Source organism: Amphiura filiformis, chromosome 12, assembly GCF_039555335.1.
Source record: "Amphiura filiformis chromosome 12, Afil_fr2py, whole genome shotgun sequence".
NCBI lineage: Eukaryota > Metazoa > Echinodermata > Ophiuroidea > Amphilepidida > Amphiuridae > Amphiura > Amphiura filiformis.
This window is the reverse complement of record NC_092639.1, coordinates 11151415-11170820: the sequence shown is the minus strand read 5'-3', so window position 1 is coordinate 11170820 and position 19406 is coordinate 11151415. Positions and strand designations below refer to the sequence as shown.

Sequence of the window (19406 nt, the reverse complement as noted above, 5' to 3'; positions counted from 1 at the left end):
CCCTGTAATACAGGCCAATTCAATCTCATGATTATACTGCAGTAAGCCCAGAATAGCAAGAAATAACGAGGTAACCTGGAAACTGATTTCATTTTACAGCACATCACAATTTATTGAACATGGCTGAAAGATTAATCATTCAAAGTCTGTTTGTTTTTTATTTGGCGATTAATATTCGACTTGGTAAGTGATTTACTTTCTTGATATATCTTCCCTTTATAATTAGTTTGTACTAATTATGAAGGTTCCACTCCTTAAAGGCAATATAGCTCGGATAACATCATAACATTGTCAAGCTAATATTAATATGAGGGCAATTAAAATGACTCTTTTTTTGTGAAAATAAGACGTTTAAAATTGATATTCCGCAAAAACCAACTTAAGCGATGAGTTCCTTCGAACGAGACAGATTTGACCTAGAAAAAAAGTTGACGTCATGAAATGACTGTGCTTGCTTTGCGAGAAGGGACTATAAACATTCTCAATGCACAGAACGTATACTGTTGTTGCTCGCAGAACAAATAGCTTGCAAACATATGGATCAAATCCGCCGCTCCTTTTTATATATAAATATCAGTGAATTGTGATATTACAATTCATATGTATATCAATATCATGAGAAATATTTGGGCTAAAAAATAAAAAATAATTTGAGCTTAGAATCTCACCGTGATCAATCTGAGACTAACATATAAACCGTGTTAAGTCCACAAACTCATGTATCTGATTTCCCTGTTCGATATTGCAATGCTATAGTTATTATAGTTTCAGTTGGATGAAATATTACAAAGCAAACGCATAGTAACAATACTGTGTGAGGCTTTGTTTCCCAAATGAGAACAATAGTCTGCATATTGTTATGTAGCATTGGTATGGTAAATAATAGTACAACTCATTGTTGCTAATGATTGTGATTGTGTCACACAAGTAAATGAGAGCATGATATAGTGTCCGCTTCATTTACGTACGTCATCAGCCCGCTGCCTTGAAAATTAATTTCGCTTCATACGGGGGATGAACACGTACGAGCCCGAACTTTACCCACACATTTTCTCTTTATTCAGGAGAAATACTCATGCAAAATTGTAACGAGTGTCAACTTGTAATGTAATATTATTATTCTCTTCGAATAGAGATAAACTTGTTTTTGCAATAGACCTGCCCTTTAAGAGTGAATTTAGGAGAAGATCATGTGGTTTTTGTAATCTGAAAAGAAGGGTGTCAACAAATAGAACTCATATTGGGGCTGTGGTATCCCTACTGTGACCCCTACCCTCCAATGCCAATTAAAAAGTCACATTGTTTCTAGAATGTAAATAAAAAGTGGCGAAAATTGACGATTTTCATCAAAAAGTGCTTAAACACAAACAAACAAACAAACAAATAAACAAACTTATATGTTTAATGTTAGGTTTTATATCGGGTGAGTTCCAGCAATGTTTTGCATTGTTTAGGCGATCTTTTTTTTACCTCGAAGGGTGCTGGCTGCATTTGACTGGTATTGCCCATTGTTAATTTTAGATTAATAATGTTAAAACCACTTAAGAAGTGGTCATAGGTCTCTGTGGCCCCAACATTTGTTATTGCCGGATTTATTTACTGACTATCCATGCCTATCTTAGACGTCTAAGGTTGCATCTTAGGTGTGTAAAGTTAGGCGTATTATCTTACGCGTAATGAGAAGGTATCCGCCATCCATGGACTTCATGGACGTGCAATACTTTTTGACGTCACGAAAAGTATTGTACATAAAATATTGTACGTAACATACGGAGTCTGAAGCGCGCTTAAGAGTTTTAACTCTAGCATGATGCAGTCATGTCCAACGCACTGAATGGTCTATTGTTCTATTGTGTCCGATTTGAGCGCTGACATATTGGAAAATGTTGCCAATCAATATTCATGAGAGTGTACATTCAACGTCCAATTTTCGAAATTGGGTGACTTGTGCTTGGCAGGTGTAAATACATCTGACTGGGCGTTTTAAATACGTAACGCATAAAGGCATTGACATCATCGAATGGCTGCCTATAGTGCTGTTAGTGTTAGGCCCATGTGTGTGTGTGGGGGGGGGGCTGTGTTTAGTTTCTATAATAATTATTATAAGGCCTACATTTATTTGTCATTCCTTTCTTTTACTTTCTCTGTACTTATTCTTTCCTTGATAAAGTATCACTCCTCTTCTTATCTCCTTCCTTCTCCATCCCCTCTTACGTTTTGTCCCCTCTCATTCCTATCATTTTCCTTACCTTTCTATTTATTTACGTCTATTTATTTATTTCTCTTTATTTCTTCCTCTTTCTCTCTTCCTCCAGTCCCCTCTCATTCTTCATATCCCCTCCTCCACCCTCATCCCCTACCAAGACCTCTCACAGAAGAACTGCCCCCTTCAGTACGCCACTGTTTATGACATTCTCAGTCCTTCTTAAAATAAAATAAAATGTCAATTTGTGTCGTTTACATATCCTTCCTAAAAACACAAAAGTGTGACAATTTCCAAACACCTAAATTAGCTAAAAATTTAGGACATGTTAAAAACTATATTTTCTAGAATTTCATAGAATAGTTTAAATGTAGCTTGTACCGTTTTTTTTTTGTGGCATCCTTCAGAACGGAGCGGAATACTTTTTTTTTTTTTTTTTTGCTACTTTTCTTAACAAAGTTCAAACACAAGGTTCTAAAACTGTTCAGAAGGTTTCATTAAGTGTAAGAGCTGTACGCCTGTGTTTACTTAAGGGATCTGGAATGAGCGTTTTGAGCGTTTGGACAGTATTTTTTTGTGGGACATGAGAGCACATCAGACATATCGAATTGCATTCTGAATACGAAGAATGTCTTTCTGATATCAAATAATTTTCATTTTTGAAATTACGATATAATACAAATTTTATGACAAATTATTAAAATATGATATTTTTCACATTTTTGATATATAACAGTCATCGAAGTAAATTTTATAAATCTAATGATATATTCTTAAAGTGTATGTAGCTGGGAGGAAAAGCCGACGATCAATTGAAAATTTGGACCTTTCATATTGAAGATATGGATTTTTCCCCCCAAAAGACCTGATATGTTTTGGTGTTTTGGGAAACAAATCCAATATCTTCAATACGAAAGGTCAACATTTTCAATTGATCGTCGGCTTTTCATCCCACCTACATACTTTAAGTATAAATCATCAGATTTATAAAGTTTACTTCGAGTACTGTTAAATATCAAAAATGTCAATTTTAATAATTTTCATAAATGTGTATTACATTGCGAATTTCAAAAATCAAAATTATTTGATATCAGAAGGACATTCTTCGTATTCAGAATGCAATTCGATATGTCTGATGTGCTCTAATGTCCCACGATAAATACTGTCCAAACGTTCATACCCCTTCCTTAATCGGTATATCAAATTTCAAATAGAAAAATTATGAGGTAGTTACAGCCCCCACCCCTTCCTAATTTGTATTACAAATCATGGCTCAGTAGGACGAGCGTTAAACCATGTTTAATTCACCAATATTGAGTTTTGACTGCTTTGTGATTATTGAAGTATAAATTATCCGCCCGCCGGGAGTCCGCCTGGGGAAAACACAGGTCGAACTTTCCCCTTCATATACAGGGCGGACTTGCCCCAAGAGTACTTTTTTTCTTCACCTCGTGTTATGCCCACTAAACACAAAATATCGATCTTTTAATTGCATAATGTTATTATAGGCCATAGCATACATTTTAATGATGCCTTATTTGATCAACAGTGTCCGGTGGCTGTACATCAGGGTGGACTACCTATAAAGGATATTGCTATTTTCTATCTAGTGAAGCTGTGTCTTTTTCTTCATCTACGACTAAGTGTCAATCTCTCGGTGCTAGGTTGACGAGCATCCTTAGTGAGGGAGAAAATAATTTTCTTAGCGGTAAGGCAACAAAAAAATTACAAATCCCTGTTAAATGATGATTTAAAAGAATAAAAGCAAAACAAATCTAAATCCAAATATCTTTATTTTATAAACAAGAGTAACATTAATGAGGTGTGGATACTGTCTAGTACACATAAAGCATTGTCTGAGGGGAGAAAACAGTATCTTATATAATTGTAGTTAGGTAACAGAGTTGTAACGAGCCAAGTCATTTCATGGTCGATTTGAGTCATTTCTTGCAATATCTCGAGTCGAGTCGAGTCAAATGACTCGAGACACTGTACAATCTCTATGGGGAAATCTTGAAAGTCCGGGTCGAGTCATTTCATTTTTGAAACGTCGAGTCTCAAGTCATGACTCGTTACAAGTCTGTTACGTAAGGTATGACTTTCTTTAGTTCTTGCTTTCAAAACTGTAGTTTCATAAACTGTTATTACCTAAACAGGCGAAAGCTAATTATATGAAATGCTTACTAAGTAACCGCTTAGTCATATTTATGAACACCATCCCACCACCACCCCCATTCTACCCCACTCGTAGATCGTTTTGTGTCCCTGGATCTGTGTGCATTACTGACATGACTAAAAAGAAAAAATAATGAAAGTAAATAAATAACTTTATATAATATTAGATTTCTAGATTTAGTGGTATTAATCTATTTTACTAGATCATATGACCACAAGGATGTGGATAGGACTAAACGACCGCCAGCGAGAAGGTGCGTATCGGTGGATCGATGGATCAAATGTGAGTAGGCCCAATCAATGGCCGATTTATTTTCAAGTGCGTACTGTTAACAACTCGAATCTGTCTTCAAACAGTTACAATTAAAAGATAACAAGTAGCTACAAATCAACAAAGTCACATCATCTATAATAAATTATTTAGATGTCAATTTACTTTTTGTAGATCAAGTCACGCGTCATGATTATGTGTACCGAATTCTTTGCAAGTGTAAAAACATAATTGGTAAATAATTCTATTGAGTTTTGAGGTGTGTGAGGTTGGATGGGTGGTGTGAGTGGTATTGGGTGGCTTGGGGTATGTGAGGGGGTTTATGTGTGTAAATACGTGCTAAACATTGTTACAGGATTCGTCTGTTTATTTAGTCTCATCTTATTCAAAATTGATCCGAAAATAGTCATTTGACAAATTATTGATAATCTCAAAAAAAGGTTTTAGCTACAAGCTCTCGTTTCGAAGAACTGGGTCGCAAATTTTGCTCTCAATCTCTTATTGCCTTTATATATAGTATGATTATAATAATTGGTCGACAGGAGAGCCAAACAACAAGGGCAATGAGGATTGTACTGAGATGAGGAGAAGTGGCAAGTGGAATGATCTACCTTGTGATTGGGATTTGAACTTTCTTTGTAAAAAAGGTGAATTAAGAATGTTTAATTTTTAAACTTAATAAACAGCAGCAGCAAGGATACACCTATGACAATAATTATGAATAACAACAACAACAACATTAACAACAACAAAGAAGCATATAGATCCCCACCACCATTCAGTGTCAGCTTTCCCGTGATTATGGTTTATACATGCATTTGATGGCACGTTCACTGTTAAGTCACGTGGTGATATATCAACATTTTAGGTCATAAGTATTTATTTGCCTTCTTCATTCAATTAATTCTTTACCACGTGTTTCTATATTATGGTAGAGAAGCCACACAGTGATAATGATAATTTCATGCAATATTTCCTTCCATATATTGCATCAAGACTGGGAGATGCTATATGAAATTTACATGTATTCTCCACAGCAAATATGAAGTTTACGCTCAATTTACTTTCCAAGTTATAGCATGCAAAACTTACGTCACTTTTTAGAAATAACATGAACAGATCAGATTGCGTACATTATTAACACCTTTTGAAACTTTGTTGCACGAAAAGTTAAACTATAACAAGTACACAGATGTGACCTCTCTACTCATAAACGATGTAGTTAATTTATATTATTATATCTCTTCAAAATATTTATAGAAGGTACGCCTCCCAGAATATTAACTTGCCCGAGTGCCATATCCGTACGTGCCGAATTTGGTGCATCATTTGCATCTGTCACCTGGGAAGAACCCACAGTTGAAGACAACTCAGGAACACCCCTAATGACAAAATCGCATGAACCAGGAACACAGTTTCCAATCGGAACGTCAACGGTACGCTACACTTTCACGGGCATGTTCGACGAAAACAAAATCGCTAATTGTACTTTCACCATTGACGTACAAGATACTACACCTCCAAGTATATATAGGTGTCCAGATCACATTACAACAAAAACCGAACTAGGCACATCAGGAGCCATTGTCAGCTGGAATGAGCCAGAATATTCTGACAACCATGGCACACCACAAAGTAGATGCTTGCATCCTCCGGGTACAAAGTTCCCAATTGGATCAACTGAAGTTACGTACATAGTTACGGACGATTTTGGGAACTCTGTGACATGCACTTTTACTGTGACTGTGGATATAGGTAAATCATTTGCAGCATAAAGGTATAAATATATGACTTGTACTTATAAGTTCAAACACAATATTCGTGTTTTTATTATATTTGTAATGTGTACGAAATATTAGGTCGTACATCAGTGGCGTACCGCCCATGTTAAGGCTAACATAGAATAGGATAACACATGTTAAGGGTAACAGGTTGCCCTGCACCAGCTTGTATTACTGGGACAAATTGTACCAAACTTTGTTATGTGCATCTTCCCTAAAATCCTCTGCTTGTTTCATGCTATTCATTGTGACCCATTAAAATTGAGCCCATTGCCCTGTTAACATTTGGTAAAGGCATTTCAGCCAGAAACCTTTCCCGGTCCTGGCGTAATTATTTTTAACAATTTTGGCACCTGTGTTTATGAAAACCATGCTGTTTGTGCTTTTTAAATGATGGCAATTGTTGGTGACAGCCAGGCCCTCTCGGACATAATCCACCTATTTTCTGCTAACATTACACAATTGTTTGCAAAAACAGCATCATAACTATTCTATTCATTTTCTTTATAGAGGATACAACACCTCCAGATATATCCGAGTGTCCACATGATATCGAAATAACAACCGAGCTTGGAAATCTTAACGCTACAATTACATGGCAAGAACCCACAGCGTCCGACCTGTCTGGTTCACCACGACGAACACAATCTCATGAGCCAGGAACAGTGTTTCCTATTGGTATAACACCAGTGACATACTCATTTGAAGATATTTCAAACAACACCGCTACTTGCAGGTTTCTGATAAGTGTGACTACAGGTCTGTTGTTTATTTTCTGCACTAATAAATCAATTATACTAACTTTATGAACCGTGTACAGTATTCTATCATATATCACATTACAATTTAATTTGCAATTTTTACATAAAGTCCTGGAAAAAATTTATTATAGCACCTGGTATCATAATACCTGTTTGAAATCTTGCCAAATTCTATCGGAATGAATATCGCGCAAAATCCAAAAGAATATTCAACATACATTGTCATCGATTGTAGCAAACATGCATATCCGGGTTCTTTGTTAAAAGATTTTCACTCAAATTAGAATTGATAATAATTATTGCGCAGTCGATTACTGGCTGGCCGGTAGGTTATCACGTTTTGTTCTGCGGATTTTGAATACCTCATTTGGCAAATTTACACCCCCATAAACCAATTTGCATGGTAAAAGCTAGAGTTTCAGAAATGTCAAATTTAGATATCTCCCCTTTCAGTGAAATACCAAAATGTAAATATCATCATTTATTGATCTTTGACCAATTACAGGGCGTGTTATCGAACAACTTTCACTCATTGATTGCTTTGCGATACTGACATATTGATCTTATAATACCTTGAAAGGTCTTTTTAAGCTTCTGTCACCACATTACCCTTGAGCAACCTAAGGATGATATCACCAACAAAATTTGGCAATTTAGTTTTAGTGTGTTTAAAAAATCTTTCGTTTGAATTGTTAGATACCACTCTTTCAGTTGCATCACCTCCCCACTGTTAAAACAAGACACTGACCAGGTTTTGCACTTTTATCATAATATATCCGTCCATGTTATTGTGAATAGTTGGTCCGATTGGCTACCTTTTACGCACATTGATACCATTTAGTCTATAGATTTAACACTTTTACAAATTCTTGTCTTACCAAATTAGTGGATACCACAGCTCCAACCATAAAACGGTGTCCTGAGAGCTTTCATTCCGTCAGTGGCAGACACGTGGCTTGGGAAGACCCAGTTGTATATGACATTTCGGGACGACCTATGCAGACAAGATCGCATCCTCCAGGATTCTTTTTCATATCAACCACAAATGTTGTGTACACTTTTACCGATTCTTCAAATAATGTTGCCTATTGTAACTTCACCATTGATGTAGTTTGTGAGTTTTGAAAAGTTTCACACATATCGTCGGGATAACCGCATATTAGCGAATATAATAAAAGACAGAATTAAAAGGACAAGTTTGCGTATGACGTCCTGTCAACCAGACCAAAAATGCCATATTGCGCAGGTCAGCAACCAATCACACCGCGCCTTTGCCCTGACGTCAGACGCAAGCTAGTCTTTTTAATTCGGTCTTCAATTATAGACGTTACCGTTTTTCTCCAGTCCGTAGAACGTTTTTAAAGTGCTCGATACTCGCACTTAGCAAATCGCGAAGGTATAGACTCTACGGGTTGCACAGGGGCCGTTTGTAGTAAACTCAAATGTGTCCCTATGCAATGGTCATGACGATATTATAATAAATTAAACATTTAAGTTGAAGTTATGTTTTGTATCTAAACATTATCCAGTTGAATGAACGATACTTTAATATTTCTGTATCTGTATAATGATATAATCTTATTTGGATGTCAATTCATTTTAATTGATTATTAACTGTTTATATTCACCTGCTTTTGTTTGGGTAACTTTATGATTCCATTATGATACAAAAGATATCATAACAATAACATGCTGATATTGTTGAAGGATTTGTCACTTAGATAACTCTTTAAATGTGATTGACTTTTAAAAGATTGACAATATGATACCTTTAACATGTAAAAACATTCTCTCAAAGTTATGTTTAAACAGTCACCTACCTGGACAACCGCACACCGTCGACGTCCTATACGATAAATATAAATTTAATACTCCGTTGGTGAGCGACGGGCGAGTGGTAAGGAGCGACAGGCGAGTGGTATTTCACTGAACGCAAGAAAAGGAGTTCTATCTGATTGGCTAGCAATCGATCGCTTAGGTCGCTCAGTAGTCAACTACAAACTCATGCATTCAATTCGATTGAAATCGATTATTCTATTATTGACGAAGATAAAGAGCGTGATAGTGTGTCAATAATGTACATTGTATTGCACCTGGTTTTACCAGCATTCCTTTATAAAATAATTTTCTCAAAGAGTTAAATATTATCAAAATTTTTACCCAGGATTTCAAATGTTTTACATCAAAATTGCAGTTAAACATATCCACAGCAACATACCGGTCCTCACTAATTAGTACATTTAATTTCCAGTTAGTACATTTAAACGAAACCTGTGATTTACGTGACAACAAATAAAATTTTCTTACAATAGAAATATCATATGGGATACTGATATGGTAGGCCGCAACCGCCACAACGTGGAGCTGCTACGCGTAGCTGACTTTTTGTTCCGTGGAGCCAAATTGACCAATCATGTTAGAGTTTTTCATTACTCGGAGGTAAAATTTTTAGCTAATTTAGGTGTTTGGAAATATTGGTACTTTTGTGTTTTAGGAAGGATATGTAAACGACAGATAACACCAAAAAATATGAACAAATTATTTCTAAACCGTGTTAAGTCTGCAAACCATTATGCTTCTCATTTTCAAGAACGCTGGTTAACAATAAGCAGACTATTGTCTCATTTCGTAAACAAAAGCCCAGACAGTATTGTTACCTTGCGTTCGCTTTATAATCATTCACCCAACTGAAACTATAATACCAGCTCATTGTTCATTACACAGGTAAAACAGACACAAGTGCAGTGTGTATTTAACCAGAGAAGATCTGATGTAACATAGTTGAGCTGTTTTCATTGAGTGTTATCTTGGTTTAATAGCTTTTAATGGGGTTTAAGTCCTTCAAAGGTCGTGGTGAATTCTACTGTAGACATGACTGCATCATGATTATTTTAAAGTCAACAACATTCAACAATATGATCACCGTGATAGTATGACAGTATCAGTACCGTGGGTGTCAGTGATCCTGGCCTGACATAGACAAACAAACAAACACGCCACACACATGGCACATGCATGCAAGGTAACATTGACTATACACTAATCAAACAATGGTATTGATCCTGTACAACTGTTGGTGGTTTATTTACATTCGATTCATTTAAAATCCACATAGTAAACATTAATTTTGGCAAGAGTTTTCTCTCTGGAACGATGATGCATCAACTGGCTCCGCGTAATGAAAAGATCTAACATGATTGGTCAATTTAGCTCCGCGAAGCGAAAAGTAAGCTACGCGTAGCAGCTCCACGTTGTGGCGGTTACGGCCAGCCATATACTGATCATGCGAAAATCGTAAAACATAGAATAGAAACAGTGTGGCCGGCTCTCAAAATCTCAAATTGTATGCATAGCCTGAGTCGCACGGCCTATCTCAAACAAAATCACCATGCGTAGTTGTTGAAAAACGTGAGGATTTATCGTACTACCACGGCAATTTTTAACACGAACATATAGGGATGATGACGGTGTGAACCGATTCTTTAGAAATGCTTAGTCGCGCTAAAAGTCGATCGATACATGTTAAAATCAGCACAATTCAGAGATACACCTTTTGCTATGAAATTAATTTTCTCGGTCAAATATAAAGCAATATATTTTTTTCTTCAGTAATGTCAGTTAAAAACTTGGTGCTTGGATATACATTTTTTTAAAATCCTGGTGTTAAAATTAAGCATCAAATTGTATCTTTTAGTGTGATATTTTTGATTTTGATAGGCCTTGAGTTCGCCTGCGAGCTTTTTACGGAATTGATTTTTAGCGTCTCAAACTAATATAGTTTGCTAAAGAAAGATATTTCCCACCTCTGTAAAGCACATCGTGTGGGTCTATATATTATAGTTTTGTCAGAATTTCCGTTTTTATTTTACCCTTTTTCCCTTCATGCTCTGAAAATGTCAAACTCGGTGCTTTTATCTCGTGCGCAACCAGCAGAAATAGTCGATATTTTCATTGTTGTCATCCAGGGCAATTTTCCATTGAAAAGCAATGATCATGAAGATTGCCCGACTAGCGATTTGGTAGCCCAAATCCCCAATTGGGTTTTCTGGTAAATGAGGTGAATTTTAAAATTTGCTCCCGTGATAGCCTGCAATTTCAATTTATATGGATTCCATGATTATGAAAACCATTTTGTCTGTCTGTGTGTTTGTTTACCTAGGTTAGTCCATATTAAGAGACCCACGCTTGAGGTTCATGAAAATCCACGGTCCAAACCTAGATTTTAATCTTCTGTCCCTCCTATCTCCATGTGAATTTTGTATGACCTACCCACCGCCCCCCCCATCGCGGGTTGCCATTTTCATTACACCCTTCAGACTTGTGTTCGGGTTTCTGTAGAGATTCATCAGTGTTCGGGTTTGTTTTTAATTTGACATGTAGGCCTATATATAGGCCTAAACCATATGTGTCATAATTAAGCGCTATACCTAAATGTATAGCTATGCTATATATTATTATGTAATATCATGTACATGTAGGCCTATCGGGTGGGGTGTGTGCAGAGGTGTGTGTGGTGGGTAGTGGTGGCGTATGTAGGGAAACTTTGGTGTGGTAATCAACACACTTTAACCATGACTTTCAATGCAAGGCTTATTGTTGCCACAAATGTTTTTTTTTTCCTTAAGGTTATTTAATACGTTTTTATAAACTTCCATGTTTAACCTGGTATTGTTTTGGCTGCTTCATTAGGGCCTATGACTTTCGATGGGTTTCCAAAAGCAGTTTCAAACAAACACAAACAAAAGGCACCATACCCAGTCACCTTCATGACAATTGAAACACTACGTCAAGTATTAACATCCAAGTTATTCTGTTTTTAAGCAAGCAATTATAAATAATTGCTTAAACAGGTTTTTGTTTAAAAACAAAAACCTGTTTAAGTTAACAATGAAAATGAATGGTTCTTATAAGGCACAATCTCTGATGAGGAACTCAAAGCGCGTAAAGCACGAAATTTACAAAGAAACATAAAAACAATCAATTTATAAAGATGTTTAAAAACAAAAACCTGTTTAAGTTAACAATGATAATGAACGGTTCTTATAAGCCACAATCTCTGATGGTTCTTATAAGGACAATCTATTTCTGGCGTTTAAATAACGAAAGTCTGGGGCGTTACGCCGGGGCGTTACGAAGGTTATTTCTTTGGAAGTGTGTTCCAAACAGTTTGCTTGATCATAAAACATACAGCGTAATATAATGTTTTGTAAAAGAAAGTTTTCTTTAAAATATTGCCCAATTGCATGTAAGCCTTCGGGCAAAGTTGTTTTGAGGAGAAGCAAATTTCAACACATTGGTCCGAATCACTCACGTGATGATGAAATATCCTCATCGTGCTATAAACATGCTCAGTATAGGAGCGCTATTAGGCCTGGGAATTTCGTTGCTATATTGAAGTTCTGGCAACACTGTATCATGCCGGTATTCCTATTAAACCCAGGGATATCGATCCACAATGCTAGTATTATTAGCCTTATATTTCACGCGTTGATTTTGAAAAATTTTAAAAAAAAAAAAAAATGGTGAAATCAAAACGTAAATTCTGACAAAACTATGATATATCGCTCACGGTGATGTGCGTTAGAAAGTTGGGAAAAATCCTTCATTAGCGAACTATATTACTTTGAAAAGCTAAAAGGTTGATCCAAGAAAAGGCTCGCGGACAGAGTTTAAGCCTATCAAAATCGAAAATCTTACACGAAATGACTGAATTTCACGCCTAAGTTTAACACTAGGATTTAAAAAAAAAATAAGTATCAAGCACTACAATTTGACCTGACATTTACTGAAAAAATAAAAATGATTGCATTTCATTTGGCCGAGAAAATTAATTTTACATTGAAAAGGTGTAACTCAAAATTTAGCTCGTTTCAACACCAAATTCGATCGTTTGTATTGCCACATTAAATGACTGAGTGAGCCTTGCTAAACAAAAGAATCTGTTGTCCAGGTTGCTAACTGTAAACGGGGGAACCAATAACAACGAGTAGTGAGTGCATACAAATTATCGGAACTTGTGAAATAAAATGAATACCACTTAATGATTGAAATCAAATTTATATTAACCATAGTGTTAACCTGTTTTGAACATGTCTATCCATTTTTTGTTTCAATGTATACTAATTTTTATTAGATGACACAACACCACCATTAATAAAGGGATGTCCACAAGATATCCATATGTCTATTGAAATGGGAGAGACATCAACCTCTTTGTCATGGACTAAACCCACGGCTTCAGATCAAGACGGACGAGTGATGCTCCTGGACTTTACCCATATACCCGGTCAAATATTCTCAATTGGATCTACCGATGTTGACTACACCTATGCAGACGATTCGTACAACGTAGCGCATTGCAGATTCGCAGTTGTAGTTCATGAAGGTAGCCTATCACTGTGAACATTTAAGCAGGAAGACATTGAATGTTCATGAAATTTGTGGTAACGAGCACCGAAGCAAGACAAAAATGTCAAGGTCATTTCGGGGTCATCCGGGGTCAAATTGTCATGGATTGTTGCAGGTTAATGAAATTTGGTGGGAACGACCATCGAAGCGAGACAAGCATTTCAAGGTCATTTCGGGATTATCTGGAGTCAAATCCCCATAGATTGTTACAGTTTCCAACAGATTTCATGAACCTAGCAAACAAGAGACAACAATTGGTCACCCCTGGCTATATGATAAATAAAATAAACCTGCAATAGTCTATGGCGATTTGATCCCAGAAATGTTTTGTCTTACTTCCCAAAGTTCATGAACTTGTAACAATCTATGGGGATTTGACCCCGAAATGACATTGAAATTCTATATCTCGCTTCGGGGATCATTCCCGCAAACTTGCATGAATATCCAATCTATGCCATTGCGATTTAAATGACCCCGGAATGACGTTGACTTTTTTGTCTCGCTTCGGTGATCGTTCCCACCAAAGTTCATGAACATGTACAATCTATGGCGATTTGACCCCGAAATGACCTTGAAATTATGCATCTCGCTTCGTGGATCATTTCCACCACCTTTCATGAACAAACAGGGCTGCCAGCCAGTCTGCCTAATGTGGGAACCAGTCCCCTTACAATACATAAACAACTCCCCACCCCAACTCAATGTTGCTTGTCATCGGCACTGAATTTGTTGTATGGGTTTTTAAGTTCAGACCGACGCACAGTGGGCCAGGGCGGAATCAAAGTGTGCCAAAATTCAAATTTGGTGAATGTGGAATTTCTAATTTTTTCAGTTGTTTGAGAACGAAAACATTCTGAAGTATATTGTTTGGCCCATAATTTATGTTTCGATGGATTTCATAAGTGTCGTTTAGTCATGAATTTAACCCAAAATTGTCATAGTTTCTCTTAAAATGGTAAAAGTGTGAATTTTGAAAACAACTAATGAAACGTTAGTGAATGAGAAACTGTTGTCTTGCAATTGTGCATATGTCATACCTAATAGTAGTCAAACCAAATCATTAAAGTCAAAATATAAATAATTGTATTAATCAGGAGTAATGAGGGGGCGAATTTGGTGAAATACGGTAAAAATATGCATTTTTGGGAAAAAATAGAAATTTAGTTTGGATTCCTGTCGATTCCTGTACAGAAACTAATTTTATTAGTTGCAGACAAGTTTTAGACTATGTTGATGGCAATTGTTTTTGCAAATATTTGCAAGCCTGCATTCCAGGGTCAATCCAATGTACCCCCATTTGCTCACTTTTCAGCTAATTTTGATGGATCAGTGCACAGCGTACGGGTTTATCATGTCATGTGCATAGCGCCCTCATATTACCTACATACCCTTGGTATTTTGCGGTTTTCACTACAACTCTGCCTAATAAGAAAAGCTAAGAAATAGCATTTTTAAATGCTAAAAGGTCTCAATATTTTAATACATCATAGATAAAGATAAAGCAATATCACGGCATCATTATCAAGAATTTTTTTTTAATGCTGCTTATTCAGCAGGCTCACCTTCATCATAAATTCATCATACCATATATGTATGGATGTTTTACGCATTAATCATAGAACTGAACTTCCAGATAACATTTTGAAAGGTATGAAAGCTTTCTTTATCGTTTACGTGAACGATGGAATAACGTATAGACACTATGTGGATCAGTGAATGTGAGTTCACACTCAAAATAAAGGCTGGCTTAACCGGACATTTGATGAAGAAACTGAAGTGTTTATTGCTGAGAACTCCATGCAGCAGCTGAACTTCCAGCTGCAGAGGTTCCTAGCATTTCTCATTCAGAAGGAACTTCATCGCCACCAGGAGGGCACTGTCGGATCGTTCAAAGAAAAGGAAAGCACATGAGCTTTTATATAGAAGAAAGAGAGCATGAGCTGAACATGGGGAGCTGAATAACTGTTAGGCCTATACGCAGCATCACAAGGCATATGCTAACTCAATACACATTTAATGTGAAAAATTTACTTTCATAAAGTGTACTAAAACACCCACAGTTTGGATTAGTTTTGTGACCTTTTATATCATGATAATAATATCATAAAACAATTTCGTGAATGTAGCTCAGTTTCACAGTTCATATGAAAAACCCTGAACTTTGTGCTGTTATTAACTTACATGTGATCGATAAAGTTGTGGTCGTTTTGGTCAGAAAAATAATTGTTTTTAAAATAATGAATATCAGGGAATTAGAGTAGGCATATTCTGACTTCATTAGTCTTTTGATTGAAACGTACATTTATATATTACATGCATATTCTATTCTGCTTTGACCATTCATATAAGTTATAGAATTTATAAAAGAAACTCAGGACACAAGAACCCCATGGTCTGCCAATTTTAAAAGTGACATTGAGATTTGGGATTACGTCTACTTTAAAAAAATCAAATTCACATTTCAGTACTGGGCCTATATTATAGCAAACGACCAAATAACATGCCGTAACTGTATCATCACTGATCATGTGTCTGTAATGCAGAAATTTGAATCAGATAACATCATTTTAGTGTCGTTTGTGATGGTGTTGAGGGTTAATAAAATGCAACATCCGGGGTGGGGATCTCCCATTGACAGTGGCGTAGCCAGGATTTTGGAACCGAGGGGGCACAACTTGTAAATGTACCGACGGAAATATTTTTTACCGACGGAAGTTGTGATTTGTTGACCCAAAATATTTTTGCATGGTTTGAAAAAGTGAAGAGAAAAAAAAAAAATAATAAAAAAAAGGATAATAGGCGGTACTAACATAAAACACATAATTTTTATGTGTAATTCACAATTTTTCGTCGTTTTCTTTACATTTCTCCCCTTTTTCCCGGGGTGAAAAATAGTCCATTGTCAACCCGATTTTTTTTCAACAACCCGATTTTTTTTGGTCAACAACGTCTTCCGTCTACCGAGCGCGGGGGGGGGGGGGGCTACGCCACTGCCCATTGACATGGTATACGTATGTGCTTGTCTTTTGGGGTGCTTTTTTAATGATGTCATACGTATTAGAAAATGCCGTCAGTGAATTTTGCAGTCCGTATAACCTTAAATATACTATTTGATAATACTTTTCCAATCGGACATTTGAATTACCGCAGTAAGCGTAATTAGCCAATCACGGCTCGGTATTTTAATGACGTCATATGCCTTGGAAAATGGCTCTATTGAATTCCGCAGTCCTTAAAACCCCCGATTTGAAAGTTTTTATAATATTCCTTACACAGGCATTTGAATAACTGTGGTAGGAATAATTGACCAATCACATATCAGCATATTAATGACGTCATACGCTTTCGAAATTGTCATCATTGAATTTCGCACCCCTTGAAACCCCTATTTTGCATTTTCAATTTAAATTTTAACATATATCATTTAATATACTGATGTAAAAATAATCGACCAATCACCGTTCAGCATTTTGATGACATCATACATTTTTAAAAATGCCTCCATTGAATTCTGCAGCCTCAAAAACCCCTAATATAGTCATTTTACCGTGTCTGTAAGCGTTTGATTGTCCGTTTATAATTTTGGCACACTTTGAGGCGATTCTGGCCCACTGTGCGACGGTAGAATGCAACACTGACAAGTGACAGTTTTGGCGAAATTTCGTTTTTGACATAAAAAGAACAATTATATACGACGTAAATATGCACATTTTAAGATAAAATAGAAGTTCCATCTGTCAAAATTTAATTAATAATTTTCTAATTGAGTGAAAATAATTGAAAATGTATCTTATTTTATTTATAACGTTAAAAGGTGAGCTGTTGTAAACTGCTTATCCACAAAAATAGTGCACTCTGCCTTTGATAAAGATCCTGCTAGGATCGAAAGCTCAGGCCCCTAAAACTTTGAAATTTTATTTTATTTATGTAATGATTATTTACACACTTAATCATTACTTATCAAATATAAGCCTAGTAATGCATAGGTCTGGACTTACGTTTATATAGTGTTGCGTTCTATAATTTGCTTCTCAAGTTAATACAGTGCAAGATTAACGTAAGCAGCACTTATGTCAGTGTTGAATTCACCCTGAGTCACATTTTAATGTCAAATATTTATAGATAAAAACATATACCAACAAGCAAAACACAAAAATGTTTCTCCTGTTAGATGGAGAAAAATGCACTACCGTTAGTGTTGCATTCTGGCGAAGAGAGTTCCAAGTAACCTTTATATAGAACAACAATAACAAGACTGGTGTATAAACTTGCCAAGCAATTTTGGCTTTTTTCGTTAACGTTTATTTAAATGTGACACAAATTTGCCTTTTTAATAAACACTTCCAAAAGACATGGGAATTAACACAGCACAGAAACGTTCAATTTGATGCTAAATTTCCAGATCGCAACACTCGCTCCTGTTATGTACGAGCGTATGTACAGTATATCTATGCCATTTAAGGTTTTACAAAATGGGATCACACACACGCAAAATAAAAATAATTAAAGCAGGTGCAAAATAGTGGAGGGGTGGTTTCTGGGCAGGCCGAGAGGGAGGCTAGAAACATTTCAGGAGACTGTAGACTGGACAGCCTAACTAAATCATGCCCTCTAGAGAATTGTATAGTGCGTTCTTTCATTCTTTGTTTATTGCATTTTTTCGCAGTTGATACGACATCACCGACTATTCACAACTGCCCATCACGGATCGTCAGAGAAATAGAATTTGGCACGACCAGCATGCCTGTGTATTGGAAGGAACCGTCAGCAACTGATAGATCAGAGAACGTGTCACTTGTTTGGCAAAGTCATTATCCCGGTGAAAGATTTGAAATAGGAGAAGAGATAGTGAATTATATGTACGATGACGGAAATGGAAACCAAGCATACTGCAACTTTACTGTATCTTTGGTAGAAGGTAAGTGTGAAATTTATTCTAACTTATGTGTTCGTGAACGTGACATTAAGTAATAAAGAATTAATGTGGGGATGTGAGGACGATTCTTCTCTGTGAATGACCAGCACATACCGTAGTGATCCACTAAGCTGAAACTCGTAATTCATCAACGGCATTAGTTGGAAGAAGGGCCTAGCGGTTAAATACCACTAATTATGTATTACACGTGTTTCAATGGGAAAATGCCTAATTTCGGGTGGAATTTTCTCATATTCAGAACTCTCACAGTTCAATGCCACCAATATCAGGTGAAACTATATGATTTAGATGCCAAATGATCAAAAATTCAACATAGTTTGACCTGAGACTTTTCTTGTTTTAACGCACTGAACCGTAAACACCTTAAAATGACAGTGCGCCCTCGAAGCTGAAAGTTACAATATGATAAGGCGACTATTTACTAAAAACCGAAGCCGTGCGTATGAATTTTGGTACTATTACATCAAAATGTCATATAATGAGAGAAAATGTGCCATTTTGAAGCATCAAACTCTGAAAAGTACTTTTTTGGCTATATAACTTGATCAATTTCAGCGATTTTAATGCAGTCTTTTCGAAATCAAATACCGTAGAAACCCGTCTATAAGGAATAGAAGCGACTGTGATGATAGCATATTTCACGCTAGCGCCCTCCACAATATTATATCATTATGGAATTTGAGCAAATCATTTACCGACACAAGCAGGTATACAATGTATTATTTTATCTTTATTTCGCATCTCACGAGCATAGCTCACTTGGCAAGGCATAAGACTTTGGTTCTTTAGATCGGAAGATGGTGAGTTCGAGCCTCATCACGGTCACACAAACTTTTATAAACAAAATATTGTTCAAACTTTTCATTTATAT

At 36.2% G+C, this 19406-nt stretch overlaps 1 protein-coding gene across 1 annotated transcript in view; it reads left to right on the top strand.

Moving 5' to 3' along the window:
* Positions 1–3846: 3846 nt before the first annotated feature.
* Positions 3847–19406, top strand: part of LOC140165782 (hyalin-like) — a 23254-nt gene continuing 7694 nt past the window's right edge. The window contains exons 1-8 of the mRNA XM_072189105.1: positions 3847–3911; positions 4582–4661; positions 5167–5296; positions 5910–6404; positions 6941–7189; positions 8078–8305; positions 13325–13576; positions 18266–18517. Coding sequence (XP_072045206.1) covers positions 4587–4661; positions 5167–5296; positions 5910–6404; positions 6941–7189; positions 8078–8305; positions 13325–13576; positions 18266–18517 — 1681 coding nt within the window. The 5' untranslated portion in view covers positions 3847–3911; positions 4582–4586. The remainder of the gene's footprint in view (positions 3912–4581; positions 4662–5166; positions 5297–5909; positions 6405–6940; positions 7190–8077; positions 8306–13324; positions 13577–18265; positions 18518–19406) is intronic.